The following is a 15,174-nucleotide window of genomic DNA, read 5'->3' as shown; positions in this document are numbered from 1 at the left end:
TGTGAATATGCATTTATATTGTGTGACAAACCTGACAAAAATTTTAGCAGGGTATCTCCACTTTCTTTTCATCCTTTCTCTCAATTGGCATTTCCCTCCATCTCTCTTATTTGTATCTCTATCTAATTATATTTATTTCTTATATATCCTTTCTTTCTCTTTTTTCTTCCTCTGTCTCTTTTTTCTTATAATTGGTCACCAGTGTTCTCTCGCTGCACAATTACATCATTGAAACTATTGGGAATTTGTGGTGCTAGCCAATCCTAAGTGATGGTCTTCTCAGTAATTCACAGGCTACTCAATACCAAGTCTTGATTTTGACTGAACAAAGTTGATGATTTTTATTCACTACTGAATGGCCAACAAATTGCATAACCAGGTAGCTACCGTGCTAAATTTAGCTTAGTGTTGAATAATCATTTGCTGTTCATTGGATCATAGAAAGGGTTTTGGTTTTTCATACTTTGACACAGATAAAAAAAAAAAAGCCAAAAGTGCTTTTAAAATAGTTTATTTATAAACATACACTTGCTATAAAACCCACTGCATTTCAAGAGTTGCAAAGTTGTACTATCATTTATCCTTAAGATGATTAAAATAAATATAGAGCTTCAAAATATGGGCCATTTTCCTTCAAAGAATCAAAATCTTAGGCTATATTTTTCCTGCTCCGCTTTATAGTTCTTATTCCTTAATTAGAGGTTAGCCTATGCAAATAAGACAGACAGGAAAAACTGCTGCATGAGGAAACCTCAATCTCTCACCAATTTTCATCAAGTTATTTAAAACAAATCTGGGATTATATTAAAAACATAATTCAAGAACATGCCAAGCCCTAGTGTGGCGTTAAACATCATTCACAATAGCCAAATGTGTACAGATTTTCTTATGCAGCTTGCAAGGTTTAGGAGTAGAAAGACAATAGTAGAAATGGAGCAATGTTTTTGTGCATATATCTTTCACCAAATGCGCACTGGCAGAACAACAGATAAAACAGAATAGCTCTGAATGTTGCATACACAGAAACAAACCACACAACCTTCCTCCAAAGGTGCAATGATTCTTAAGGCACAACATAGCAATTAATATTATATGATTGACAGCTATATGGAAAAACAGAAAAGGAAAACTTTTTTTAAAAACAAAAAAAAAATATTATGTTTCTCTTCTCCACTGAATCGCAATGGAAATCAAATTACAACGTAAAGAAGGACCAAATGGAAATGTACTCGTCTATTACTTGAATGAGGTTCCAAAAACATGCAATTTAAACCGCAAGCTAGGATAATATTTTACCACAAATGAGAACAGAAATACAAAACGAAGAAGGAGAAGTTACTTAAAATGGGTTAGCACTGCAATTAACTTAAAACCACACAGGTTAAAGAAACAATTTTCTTTTTGTTGGTTTATTTTTTGTTTTGTCAAAAGCATAAAGCATAATGAAAAATATCTAGTCGCTCCCTTCATTTCAGAATCGGCCCTTTGCAAAATCATGCAGCATATAGCGCCTACTATTAAGGCTATAAGGGAACAAATTACATTTTTCTCAATGAAGGCTATCTCCCATTCATTGTCCAGCTAAAATCAAACCAAATATCGCAGGACGTCCATGAATAATGACAGGCTCATTGACTTCCTAAGGCTCAAAGCTAATGGGCAAAGGGATAACCATTGCTTATTACGCTCATTTTTTTTTCTTTCTTCGTTTAAAGAAACACATTATGGGTTTTCTTTTCAAAATAGCAATTTTCCTCAATGTACTATATTTACACTACATTTTAAAAAGGTTGAAGACTTCCCTAAATAGTGAATTCAGCTACTTTAAAGTGCACCCATTATGGACAAAGACATTCAGCTGTGCACACACAACTCGTATAATGTCCATTGAAAAGCACAAAATGAAATGGAACACTCTGGAGCAGCTGCACATGAACCTAAGATCATGCCTAGATGCCAAGTGTCGGCTCAATGGGTTATAAAAAACCTCCAGCACTGGGCAGTGGAGCAGTTGAATTGTGTTCACTGAAGTGACCTTTGGGATGAATGGGAGTGGTGATTAAATATCAGGGCCTGACCTCATTACTGTTTATGAGACTGAATACCATCAAATCCTCAAAGAAATGTTCCAAAATCTAGTGGAAATCCTTTGTAAACCAGAAATCAATATTTTTGATTTCAGAAGAGCAGGTGTTCGCATAATTGTATAATTTTGACTGTATCGCCATATAGTGTAGTGAATGTTTAACACGCTGTTTTCATGAAATGTGCTTCTTAAACTGAACTCCTATAAGCTTCCAAGGACCTTAACATAGAGAATATTAGCTATCCAGTTACAACCAGTTTTCAGAAAGACAATGTTCATTTTTGAACATTTTCAAAATGTACTTTCACTCTCATGAGTACAATGCATCAAAAAGCTTTGTTTATTTGTCAAATCTTTTGAATTTATTTCCACATCCTATGGAAGCCTATAGGATTTTGTGCCATATTTTATATTTCACAAAACATCATTAAAATAAACTGTTAGTGAACTGTAAAAATGTTGGAATAATCCATTAAGAACTGCTAAAATTCATGAAGAGAGGATCATAGTGCAAACCTGCTCACATAACTAAACAATACCTCCATCTCTTTGTGCAACTGCTCATGATGAGGTTAGATATTATTTAAACGGGAGCTCTCTCGTTGGAAACGTGGGTCAGTTTTTTATTGCTAATTTACGTTTAAGCAAGTGGAAAGCTCCACTTTGTACAATAAGCTAATGTGAGGTTTAATACTTGTTACCACAATGTACGCTCATGCACCTAATGATCAGAGTGACATATTTGCAGAGTAATATTAAGAGTACAGAAGAACGAATCAGTTCTCTCTGTAGTGTTCCAGTTGTGTCTTGGGGTGATCAGGACTTCACATCGTTGTGCTTTATGGAAATCACTCTGGAAGTGATCGTTCAATTCCACTGGAATGGTCCAGGCTTTGGGAGGCTTGGAAAAGGCGTCACAAGGTGGTGGGCTGGCCAGCAGCTGTGGGAGGGGAACAGATATGTAAGGCAATTCCAATTTGGTTTGGGAATGCAGAATACATATTGATTTTGTTAGATCAGTGTTAGAACTAAATTCAGGTGGTACACTCTCACAACAGTACAACAGTGTTTAGTTTAGTTTAGTCTAGTTTTGTTCCTTAAAAGTAAATTATGTTCTCTTCTCCAGAAGGAGAGATACGTGTTTGTAATCTTTCAGTACAGAACAGTGCCATGTAAAAAAAAACATAATAAAAGTCCTGGAGATGAAACGGGGCGTATAAAATCAACACAATTTTAAAATCTACAATTATAATAAAATAAGATACAATTATGTTCCCTAATTAAAGTTACAAATATGTACCCTTGAGGGTACCACCACAAAGACAGCAAAAGGTACCACCACAGTGACAAAGTTTCTGATAGCTGAAATACAGGCGTTAGTTTATTATTATAATTATGTTGATTTTCAGTTTTCTGGACACTGACCATGTTTACAGTTAAAAGACAAGTGTAACTACAACTGTATAAGTGTACCTAGTTGTGATGTACAAAACACAATATAACTTTAGTATTTACCAGTCACTCACCACGTGATTTGATATAGCACTCTTGACAGTTGAGCACACCGTTTCTAATCCGAACATCAGTGCCGGTGCTTGTGTCACCTAGGAGCCCTTTACACACACCACACTAGAACACACACACACACACACAAAGAGTTACATAGTTGGTACAATCTTTAAAGGGCATTCTGCCCTAAAATCTAAAATTTTATACCACATATTGTGATGCTCCATTGACCTATAATAGAGAAAATAGAGCCTCAGTCATTGCTTTACTGGGCTCAGCACTGCAGAAAATGTTACTAAAGGAAATAACATCCCCCTCCCTCCCATTCCTCATTGATTTCAGTACAGTGCTATAAAATGACTTACACTAGGGGAACCCCAAGAGCAAAACAAACCCAAATCTTACCTACTGTCCCTTTAATTTAAGCTTTTGTAATGTTCTGCATTCTATCCTTCTTTCTCGTTGGTTTTGCACATTTCATGACTTTTTAATTTACAGAATGATACAAATGCAATAGACAACCATTTCTATCACTCCCATGGTGTGTTATGATGTGAAACCTTTCTACAGAAACGTCAGAAAATGATTACCTAAAATGGCTATTATTGGCAGCTTTATGTTTTGAAATAACTGAGATCAGATGTTGACATAAAGTCTTCTTCCATGCATTGATTAAACTCTTAAAACTCATCCAAAGATTAAAAAGCATGAACCATGATGAGGGTATTGTTCTATTTCTGCTCCATAGGTGAGTATTATTTATTTATTTTTGCTCTTTCTGATTACTTAATGTGAAATGTCTCCATATTCGGGAGATGGCTAACTTCATTTCTGAAAGTAGTACAAAATTAAACTCGAGTTACAAATGTCTTTCTGTCTTAATTCAAAAAGTGAATAAAAACAGATAAGTTCAACTTCATCCACCTACAAACAATAGCGGATCTTTTTATTTTCAAACATATCGTTCTTTAAAATAAGCAGAGCTTCTCAACGTAAACAAATCAGGGAGAACTGCAGTACCCCACAATCACAGATTTCCCCTTAAAAGTGTTTTAGGTGTTATTTTACATTTTGCCTTATATTCACTGTATGAACATCCATGACTATACAAATAGTCCCTGCTTCTACCTACACACACTGCTTCACTGATCACCTACAACCTCAGTTTGCAAGTGACTGCATTGGTTCCTTAGGGTGTATGACATCCTGAAAGTCTGAATCTGTGTTTTCTGAGATTATATTTAACAATACACACAACTGCACAATCATATGATGGCTCGGTTTATATATTGGTGTCTTTGAGAAAATTAGAAAACTCTAAATGAATAACTTTTTTAGGTTTGTAAGGAACAAAAATAAAATATACAGAACTGGAAAAAACAATAATATACTATTCTGTCTTATATTTTGCTATGCCAAATGACAAAAATGTAGAAATGTCTATGTAGGAATTAGTAAAAATAATGTAGAAAGTTTTCCAACCTATTTTTATTTTCAGATTTAGTCTTGAAAAGTCTGAAATGGTTCATTTCATGGTACTTTTTTTTCCAATGTCAGCACCAATGCATATATACACATACCTTAAAGCACTGGATGTGGAAGTAGAGCCCTAAAGTCTCAATAATCATTGCTGCTCCTTTACCCAATGGATGTGCACAGCTGGAGCAAAGCTTCTTACCACTCACTGACCTGCAGAGGGCACCAAACAAAATCTGTAAGGCCTAGAAAATAGTAAATATTTACATATAAAACATGTTCATCCATATACATACATTTATGTTTTTATACTGCTGAATAGAATTCAAACGCTTTCCTCCTGAGCCCCCCTTGGCACTTTTTTGAGAACTTGTCAATATATATATACTCAACGTGTGTCAATATACAGACTACTACAGTGTATATATAAAAATAACAATAAGTCATTCCATTTGTCCAGAACTTTTATACATGACAATAATACATTTTATAAAAAGCAGCACATATATTCTTCTCTATTTAGCACAGAAGAACACCACTATTTAATTCCCAATGCAGTCCATAAGTAGTCTAACTTCCATTTCAGTCCTTTAGGTTTTTATCTCATTTGTTGCTCTCTCTTAAATATATGGCCATTGAAGATTTTCAATGGTGGGTTTAAGGCCAAACTAAAAAGAATGAGCAAGAAATCACAATAAACACCCATGTATACAGATACAGACCTACAGCTAAATTTCTCACGTGATGCTAATTTTGGCCGTTTATCTTTTAAAAAATAAAATTAAGCAACATCACTGAAATGGATTGTGAAAAAATATTAAAACATTAAAAAATAAAAACCGTTTTGTAAGAGAGTCATTTATATATTTTTGCAATTTTTATTTCTCCTCTCACCAGCGCCCCCCATAATTCCATGGCGCCCCACAGTTTGAATCTAGGTTATAAACTTGAGGTGTCACGCCCTTGTCCTGTCATGCCTGTTTTCCCCACCATGTGCTCTTGCACATGGCTCTGTTTGTTATTGTTCATGTCTCCGCCTTTGTTCCTCTTCCTCGTCAGTGTCTCCTTTGTAATCCTGCCCCCTCGTTATCTGTTCCAAGTGTCCCTTTGTCTGTGTTGTGTATTTAAGTTCCATTGTCTTACTTCCTCTTGTCGAACAGTCGTTTCCACTGTTGTCTTGTCGTTTGCTCAGTCTAGTCTGTCTGTCTCCGCAGTTCCACCGTCATCATGTTGCTCCCTAGTCTGTGTCTCGTTTGTTCTTCTCTTCGTCTGATTTGCTTCTCTTTCCTTTGTCAGTCAGGTCTGTCTGTTTCCTTCCTTGTGTCTCTCATTGTCTGTCAATACCATTTAATCTGTTTAGCCCTCCGTGTTCAGGTTTAGTCTGTTTAGCTCTCTGTGTTCAGGTTTAGTCTGTTTAGCTCTCCGTGTTCAGGTTTAGTCTGTTCAGCTCCCTTTGTCTAAGTCTCTGTCAACTCCCTGTGTATTGTCTTTCTGTACAAATGTTTGTTATCTTTTGTTTCTGTAAATAGAGTTTGTGTTATTAGTGTGTGCGTCCGCCTCCCATCAGTCCGCCCCGCGATCCTGACACTTGAATTATTTTTTGTCTAACTTTTCACTGTGTTTTTGGAAAACAACCAGTAAAAGAAATATCTAACTTCTACAACTTATCTCGCTAAAACAAACTTCAGCACACACTGAGCTACAGGTGTGAAAACACTGTAGCTTTGTAGACCCTCTGGAATGATCTCTGTATTTTTATTGGATTACTGTGGCTTGAGGATCAGATGCAGGTTGAAGGACTGCTCATGCTGAAATCCAGATATTTCCAAAGGATTTGAAGATTTTTCATACAGACTTATAAAGGCAAGACAAAGGCTTCATAAAACAGTCGCTAACTGCATGCAAAGTACAAGCATTACATAACAACCTGCAAGGAAAAATACTTTACTAAAATGGAAAAGCAATGATAGTGTGAATGCTTGTTGATACTACAGTGGAAAAATTTCACTGGGTATTTCAGTGTCAAATATCTGGGGCAGGCTGATATAATTATGTAAGCACATAATTATAGAGTGATGGTAGGAGTGTAAAACACCAAATGGCCAGAAGCTAACATGCTGGCCATGATACATTAATCCAAATATATACAATGTGTTTTAATAAAAGTTGATACAATATATTTAGGGTGCAATCTCCATAACATTTATGTAGACTCAGTTAATCCTTGGGTGGAATTGTGCTGGAGTAGCAAAATAACCACAAATTCATAAAATACAAACGACTTATCATGTACAGTACCTTAAAATAAATGATAAGTTAGGACTATGTATATTTTCCCTTATACATCCCCCATTATCATTGTGTTATATTCTTGCCCAAGGACTCTTATTGGTTACAGTGGGGAATGAGACCTCAGATTTGAATCTGATGTCACACCTAACAATTTGCAAGTAAATGACTAAGAAAAATCCTACCTGCTCGGTGATGGGGGCGGTGTGTCTTGTGATGATGGAGATGATTTAGATGGGTGCGAACCTAAAATGTTCTCATACGAGCCAGTCCTGACCACGCACACAAGCATAGACATACATAAACAAACATAAAAAAGCAAGCAGACAGTGGCTTTGTTTGCTTACTTGGTGGTGTGCTTTCATTTTTTCCCCATAATTTTATAATACTGAGAATTATATTATTAATATAGTTGTGTGTTGCACATGCATAAACATGGGTCTCTTACTGATGTGTGGGAAAGATGATTTATCCCAGTAGTGATATAAAAAATGCAAGCATAAAATATTTAGATGAGATAACATATAGAAAAAATATAGCAACAAAGCAAAGCCAAGCTGAGAACCAATACATATGGGCTATGTCCAAAAGTTTGTAAACACCCCTTCATATGAGTTAATTCTGCACCCATTAATGACAGAGGCTTTCAAATGTGCATTTACAGCTTGCACAATCTGTGCACGTCAGATATAAAGCTTTCCAAGAAGAGTAGAATTTACTGTGGCAAAAGTGCAACAAACTATTAAAATCTGTGATTTCAAATGCTGGATAAGCAGGTGTCCACATAGTTTTGACAGTCTAATGTATATATCGTCACTGACCAGTGAAAAACATGTATCTCCATTTTTAATGATATTTTTAGTTTACTACATCATTTGAATACAGCAGCTGTTCATCACACTTTGAAAATTTCATGAAGAATGAACCAATAGTAATGTTCCAAAATTACTTGGAATAACATTGTTTTTACATTGACTTATAATAAAAGTTAAGTTTTGTTCCCTCAACTGTAAAGTTGCTATTTCAGGGACACTTGTTTTAAATTGGAAAGTGACAAAATGCATATGCTTATGCAGGCATGCATATCAAACCTAAAAAAAACACACACACCTCCTCATCCTGGGAGGTTGTGTCTGTGAAGAGCTCAAATTCCGATCCAGTGAAGCTGTTTTTTTCCACTCTGGTTTGCTCTCCGGTTTGGAGCTCCAACTCGCATCTGCATTAGCACACAGCATGGTAAATCAATCTGGTTGATAGTTTGTATTGGTACTTGAATGTAAACAGATGGGGATTGTTACCGGGTATGAACTGTAGTTGTGGGGTTGCTGATTGACTCTCCTGATGTTCTGCTCCCTGGCCATTCTGTTGTGCAGGTGCGACTGCTTCTGCCTGATCAGAGCTGTTTGTGGGTACAAGTCGTATTTACATTAGAGAAAATTGCCCTGTTACTATTTTATATTAGCTATTCAAAAATAACCGAATTAAATAACATTAAACTGGATTGTTAGCTTAAAGGAAAACTAGGCAAATATAGTATTTTTGCTCCTGGGCTCTCCCTACAGTTGCGAAATGTAAGTCACTTTTACAGCAATATCCCAACCCTTCTCCAGAGGTTACACAGTGCAGTTTCCGCAGTTCTGAGCCCAGAGTAGCAACGACAGAGGGTCTGTATTGCCTATTATAGGTCACTGAAACGTCACAAAAATTTAGAAGCTGTAATTTTAAGGTAAAAATATTACTTAATAACACACACACACACACACACACACACATATATATACACATATATGTGTATATATATATATATATATATATATATACACACAGCTGGAAGTTGTGTGTTCGAGTCCCGCTCCGGGTGACTGTCGGTGAGGAGTTTGGTGTGTTCTCCCTGTGTCCGCGTGGGTTTCTTCCGGGTGCTCCGGTTTCCTCCCACAGTCCAAAAACACACACTGGTAGGTGGATTGGCGAGTCAAAAGTGTCCGTAGGTGTGAGTGTATGAGTGTGTGTGTGTGTTGCCCTGTGAAGGACTGGTGCCCCTCCAGGGTGTATTCCCGCCTTGCGCCCAATGATTCTAGGTAGGCTCTGGACCCACTGTGACCCTGAACCTGATAAGCGTTTACAGATAATGAATATTATATATATATATATATATATATATATATATATATATATATATATATGATGTTATTATATATAACCCATAGCATCATCTTTATAGCTACATTTCAGACTCAAAGCACCGACATTGTGTTTTAACAGTGGAAGGATGGCCAGAAACACTTGCATATTTTCTTTTAACCACATATGTTGAAGGGCTGGAGCTTGTCTTGTTGTTGTTAGGATTCCCTTTTCTCTGTCTATAAATATTTGTTGCATTACACACTTCTGTGTTTTTATGTATTTTCCTTTTACTTTTGCCTTACTTATGCAAATACACTAAATCACATGTAATGTCCTCAGAAAAGTCTTCACTATATATGTTTAAACTTTACATTAAAGCCACTGTCCACTCATTTTTAAGTGTATATAAATTATGTTAACCTCTAACATATGTCACATAACATGCATTTATCCATGTTATATTCAATAAATGTTTATATATTAATGTAGTTTAGCTCTAAAAATTGCTATCTTGAAATGTCTTTTTTTTATTTTTGAATGATTTATACCCTTTTGAGTTTAAGTTTCACTCTGTTCTTTTCTCCTTGGGTTCTTTCTGCGCTTGAGAGGATTTTCCATGCTCAGACTGTCTTTTGACAGTCAGGGTCAGGGCCGTTTCTCTCGGTGAATGCTATTGGCTGATGTCACATGGTTCTGTGCCTGCCTCATAGACTGTATATGGCCCGCCTCTTCTTATGACATTGATGTGGCGCCATACCATGTCAATACGGGGTCAGTAGCACTAGCAAGATGTTTGAATAGGTACCCTAAGTTTAGATGCCCCCACAGCTGACGACAGCTGACAGGTGGCCTGCAACACAACTGTAGTTGGTGATATGGAGAATACACACACAATGTGTCCCCATGACACAGTATTGAGGACCTGTGATATTAACTGCTGCAATACACTTAATCCTGGACGGCTAAAAAAAAAGTGTTGCAGGAGAGCTCCATGGCCACGTTTTTAAGCTTTAATACTGGTATGTCGCCACTCTTAACCCTTTAAAGCCCAAATATGGTAGATGATCTTTAAAGGTGGCTCTTTCATCATCTAATAACGAGAAATACTGAAAAAAACTTCTATCCTTTGAGGCGAGTGTTCTGAGTTCTCTACTGAACTGTGAATGAAGTGGAAGCATTTCCACGCATTTACCAAATCATTACAAAATTGTTCCTATATTCATGAAAACAAAGGAAAAAATTGAAAGGCTACTTTTTGTTAAACTGAAGCAATTCCAGGTATGATTTGTATGATGTTACTTGTAGTAAAACAAAGCATGTTTGTTCAATTTCATAGATGTGCTGTCAAATGCTCATTAATAATGTTCATTAATAATAAATATTCAGAAAATTCAATATGTTCTTTACAGCAGCTAAACACATTTAGACAATTTTACAAAGTATTTTTATGAAACAAAGATATATTTTTAGTTTTCCTAAAGCCTTTGTGTGCAAAATGTGTTGGCTCAGTCGGCAACAGATTTTGTGAGACAGCTTTAAAGGAAGAAGATGATGATACAGGTGAGTGTGGGAGGTCTGTTGAATGACCTCATACCTCAAGCCAAGGGTCAGACAGTAACAGAAACAACTGTAGTTCCTCTAAACATGGAAACACGGTTGTGCAGATCAACAAAAAAGAGACTTTGTGGTTTTGGTGTTTTTATTACCACCAGTATATGAAATGTAAGAGAGTCAGAGAGAAAAATCAAGTACTCATGGCTCAAGGACCTCTGGAGCAGTGTTTCTCATCGGCTCATTGTTATAATTGTTTTAAGTGATGCAGTGAACTAAATGAGAGATCAATTAAAGAAAAACAAATATTGGTAAATGCAAAATTGCAAAAATGATGCATTCAGAAAGGATACGATCCAAAATGCATAAATTAACACCATTAAATTTTTAGTTAAAGGGCCACATAATGTGTGATTTTCCAAAAAAATCAGTTTTATTGTATTATTATTTCATGTGTCAGGCTTTAAAGGGTTAAGGTCAGGTGATGTGTTGAATGTTAGATTGCAACCATCCCCCAGATAAACTTCTACAATCCCAACAGGGCTTTAGAGGCTGGATGATCTGGAAGGCCGTGTCTTTTTCAAGGTGAGTGGAGTATACATATTGTTAATTCTAACTTGTTCAATGGCCTGACTTGACACCATATTAGCCAAATTAGGAATCTCAGCCAAATCAAATTCAACCGAAGACCACTGCAAAATATACTATTTAAAAAAATCTCTCAAACAACAATAAACTTAACAAATGATCAACAGTCTCTAACTGTACATCAGCAAGAGAGCTACAAACTTGGGCGTGTGAATATGTAATCACAGTGTTTAAATGTATTATTTTACCTGTGTTCTTCACCATGTTTCTTTGTCTGCTTTTCCAAGAGTTCCTGTTTCTTCTCCCAGTCCGCCAAAGAGAGGACAATGGTGTCATGAGGAGGCATGGGAAGGGGTGGGGCTTCTGTTTTGCTGGGGGAGGTCAGTGTGGTTGTGTGTGGCGTCAGTGGGGCTACTGTCTCCTCTAGAATCCGTCGCTCCTATTAGGAAGTGATCACTGGTCATTCCACTTCCTCTTTCAAACAATACTCTTGCTATAGTACCAGCCTGTACAATCTGATGTGATCTAATGCTACGATGCTAGCAGGGTAAAATCTGCATTAAGTCCAGTACAAATGATGCAGGTGTTTGCGTTCACACATACAGCTCCTCTGGGTAAACTGCGCAAAATTACTGGGTTACCATGCATGTGTGAAAGGTGCTTTAGATCCAAAATACATTTAAAATCATAAAATTGTTTGTGTGCTAAGGTTGAGAGAAATGAAAAAGTACTTGCACCAGTGCATCCACCTCAAAAATCTTATACACAGCTCATGCATGGAAAATCATGGACTGTGGCCCACCTCCTCATAGTGTTTCCTCTCCTCTTCTTCCACTTCCTTCTGAGCTTTCTCCCACTCTTTCTTCAGCCTCTCCTGTTCTTGCTGATACTTCTCCTACAGAGACAGACATGTAGATCAACAGGGAGGATAAGCATAATCCTGTCAAGCTTCAGAGACAGAAGAAAAGTGGGAAAATGATATAAAAAGCGATGAAAAGACCTGATGATGAAGACTACTTTTGCTTCAGATGCACAAGAACTACCGTGTAGATGAGTGCACACAACGAGTAAACAGGTAAAGGAACCACAGGGAGAGTTAGGTGGACCCCTGGACCACAAGCTATAAATGCGGACTTAGATTCTTTCACAGATCCTTTCCATAACGTCAGTATTTAGCTATATATTAATTTTTATAATATAATAATAATAATAATATATAATTATATATATATAGCTATATATATATATATATATATATATATATATATATATAGCTATATATTAATTTATTTTAGATTGTGTTTACTTGGTTGTATGCACGGCCATTTTGTCTCACGCTGGTTCAAGATGTCGAGGTTATGTGATTCTTTATCTATAACATGCTTAGATTTTGGAAAGATCAGTGTGTGGTATTCTTCAATATATATATATATATATATATATATATATACATATATATATATATATATATATATATATATATATATATATATATATATATATATATATATATATTATTATTATTAGATATCTTAACTAAATTGTAAAGACACAAACAAAATGTCATTCAGGGTCTTCTGATGTGAAATACACTCTAAAAAATCAGAACTGTCGACAATGGTAGTGTCTAGAACAATAAAAAAACAATGTCGCAAACAGCTGCCGGTGTACTTCTAACAAAGTCTCTGTGATTTAGTTTGTGTAGGCATTAAAGGAACACTACGTACTATTTTTCCATTAAAATTACAGCTTCAAAATGGTTGTGGTGTTTCACTGACTTGTAATACAGAGAATAGAGACTCTGGCTTTGCTACTCTGGGCTCAGAACTGCAGAAAGAGCACTATATAACGTCTGGAGGAGGATAGGAAATCACTCTACCACACCCATGATTTCAGGACAGTGTTATAAATATAAATTACACTCTTCAACTGTAGGGGGAGCCTAGGGGCAAAAAACAAACAAACCTTACATAGTGTTCCTTTAAAAATGTGGATATCTTGTTCTTAATAAAGACTTATTCAGAAAGATACAAACCACTCTGAATGAAATCTTAACACTCAAAACTATGTAGTAATGTGGAAAAAAACGTATGCATAGACCCATAATCCACAGCATGTCAACAATATGGCCATGGCAAGCTTCTTCTTGATTTTGCAAATTCTATGCATAAAATCAGTTCAAGCCCCTCCTCATAAATTATGGATCTTCAGCAGAGGTGTTGCTGATTCCCAAAAGCCATGGAAGGTCATGAGCCACACCTGCAGTTGTCAGTGTGTACCTGTAGCAGGCGCTCCTGCTCTTGCTGCCACTTCTCCTGCCGTTTACGCTCTTCATTAGGATCCCATGTCCAGTGATCAACCCGCTTTGCAAGGTTTAAAATCGGGGTTTCAATCTGACACACACAAAGTACCAACATAAACAGAGAAAAAGGAAAAAGGGAGGAAAATGGGAAATAACAGGACAGCTTGCAACAGTTCTGCTTGATGTAAAGAAAACGAAGAACCACACAGAAAAGGAAAGAGAGACGAAGGAAGTGATGAAAGGGTAGTTAGGGCATCTTGGTGGTACTTACACATTCACTGGTAAAGTCAAGTCCATCTGGGAAAGGAAAAGAGAAGCCTGTGTTTAGAGGGCCTCCATGCACACTGGAATTTCTACAATCGGCTCACTCAAGCACAAGACATTTAGCTGAAATATGATATAGCATGGCGTTTTATTTGTCCCAATGGAAAAGTTATGTTGACAGTAGGGTTGGGCAATGATTTATTATTATTACATATGAATATAGAATCTCTGTAAATTTGCCAAATAGGGTGTCTATTAGCTAACATAAATGATGTGGGCAGTACATTCTCTTCAAAGTATGCTGAGCTTTTCAATGATGTTGTGTTAGTGCTAGTATATAAAAAAACTTCCATCTCCCAGGAAACATGCTAGTCATTGTCCCCACAGTTTGTTAGCACTATGTAACTGGGGGGATACTGGCAATGACTATAGATAGGAAACTGGAAAATATAAATAGTTAAAATTTTTGGAATGCTAGATTTACAGAAAAAGCTAACTAACTTAATAGCTGGGTTATCTAACAGCTACCTCAGTTTGCTAAGGCACATCAAACCATTAGCTATGTGAGCTAGCTGTTAATTAATGCCAGGTCAAACCTAATTTTTACACAGACAATTTATGTCTGTATGTTTCCACAAAAAGTTTCTCTTGAACAGTTAGATGAAACGTCAACGTGTCTAATTGTGTATTGTATGAACAATGCTACTTGGTACAGAGCGCACTCATAAAAATGACTGATATTTGTCAAATTAAAAATATGCAGGAAATACTTAGGAACGAAAACAGATAAAAATAGTTTAACTGTTAAAAAAAAAACGTAAACAATATAATAAGATACTGAGGAAACATAATATGATCAGTTTGCCCAAGCCTAGTTGACAACATCTAATAAGACATAAAATCAAGACATGACAATGAAGGCAAGAATATGGTGCACTAAAATGTAGAAGTTTAAAAGGTGTAGAATAATACCAAAAATACAGGT

At 36.2% G+C, this 15,174-nt stretch overlaps 1 protein-coding gene across 5 annotated transcripts in view; it reads right to left on the bottom strand.

Moving 5' to 3' along the window:
* Positions 1–528: 528 nt before the first annotated feature.
* limch1a (LIM and calponin homology domains 1a) overlaps positions 529–15,174 on the bottom strand; it is an 80,840-nt gene continuing 66,194 nt past the window's right edge. For 3 of the 5 annotated variants that reach the window (XM_066658731.1, XM_066658743.1, XM_066658746.1), the window contains 10 exons: positions 14,197–14,222; positions 13,903–14,016; positions 12,426–12,518; positions 11,872–12,062; positions 8,659–8,759; positions 8,471–8,576; positions 7,546–7,632; positions 5,176–5,284; positions 3,613–3,715; positions 529–3,026 (listed from right to left, as the gene is read on the bottom strand). In XM_066658731.1, coding sequence (XP_066514828.1) covers positions 3,001–3,026; positions 3,613–3,715; positions 5,176–5,284; positions 7,546–7,632; positions 8,471–8,576; positions 8,659–8,759; positions 11,872–12,062; positions 12,426–12,518; positions 13,903–14,016; positions 14,197–14,222 — 956 coding nt within the window. In that variant the 3' untranslated portion in view covers positions 529–3,000. The remainder of the gene's footprint in view (positions 3,027–3,612; positions 3,716–5,175; positions 5,285–7,545; positions 7,633–8,470; positions 8,577–8,658; positions 8,760–11,871; positions 12,063–12,425; positions 12,519–13,902; positions 14,017–14,196; positions 14,223–15,174) is intronic. The other 2 variants (XM_066658737.1, XM_066658742.1) reach the window with 2 other exon arrangements.

Source organism: Hoplias malabaricus, chromosome 2, assembly GCF_029633855.1.
Source record: "Hoplias malabaricus isolate fHopMal1 chromosome 2, fHopMal1.hap1, whole genome shotgun sequence".
NCBI lineage: Eukaryota > Metazoa > Chordata > Actinopteri > Characiformes > Erythrinidae > Hoplias > Hoplias malabaricus.
Note: the sequence above shows the minus strand (reverse complement) of the source record. Positions and strands in the feature narration are given on the sequence as shown.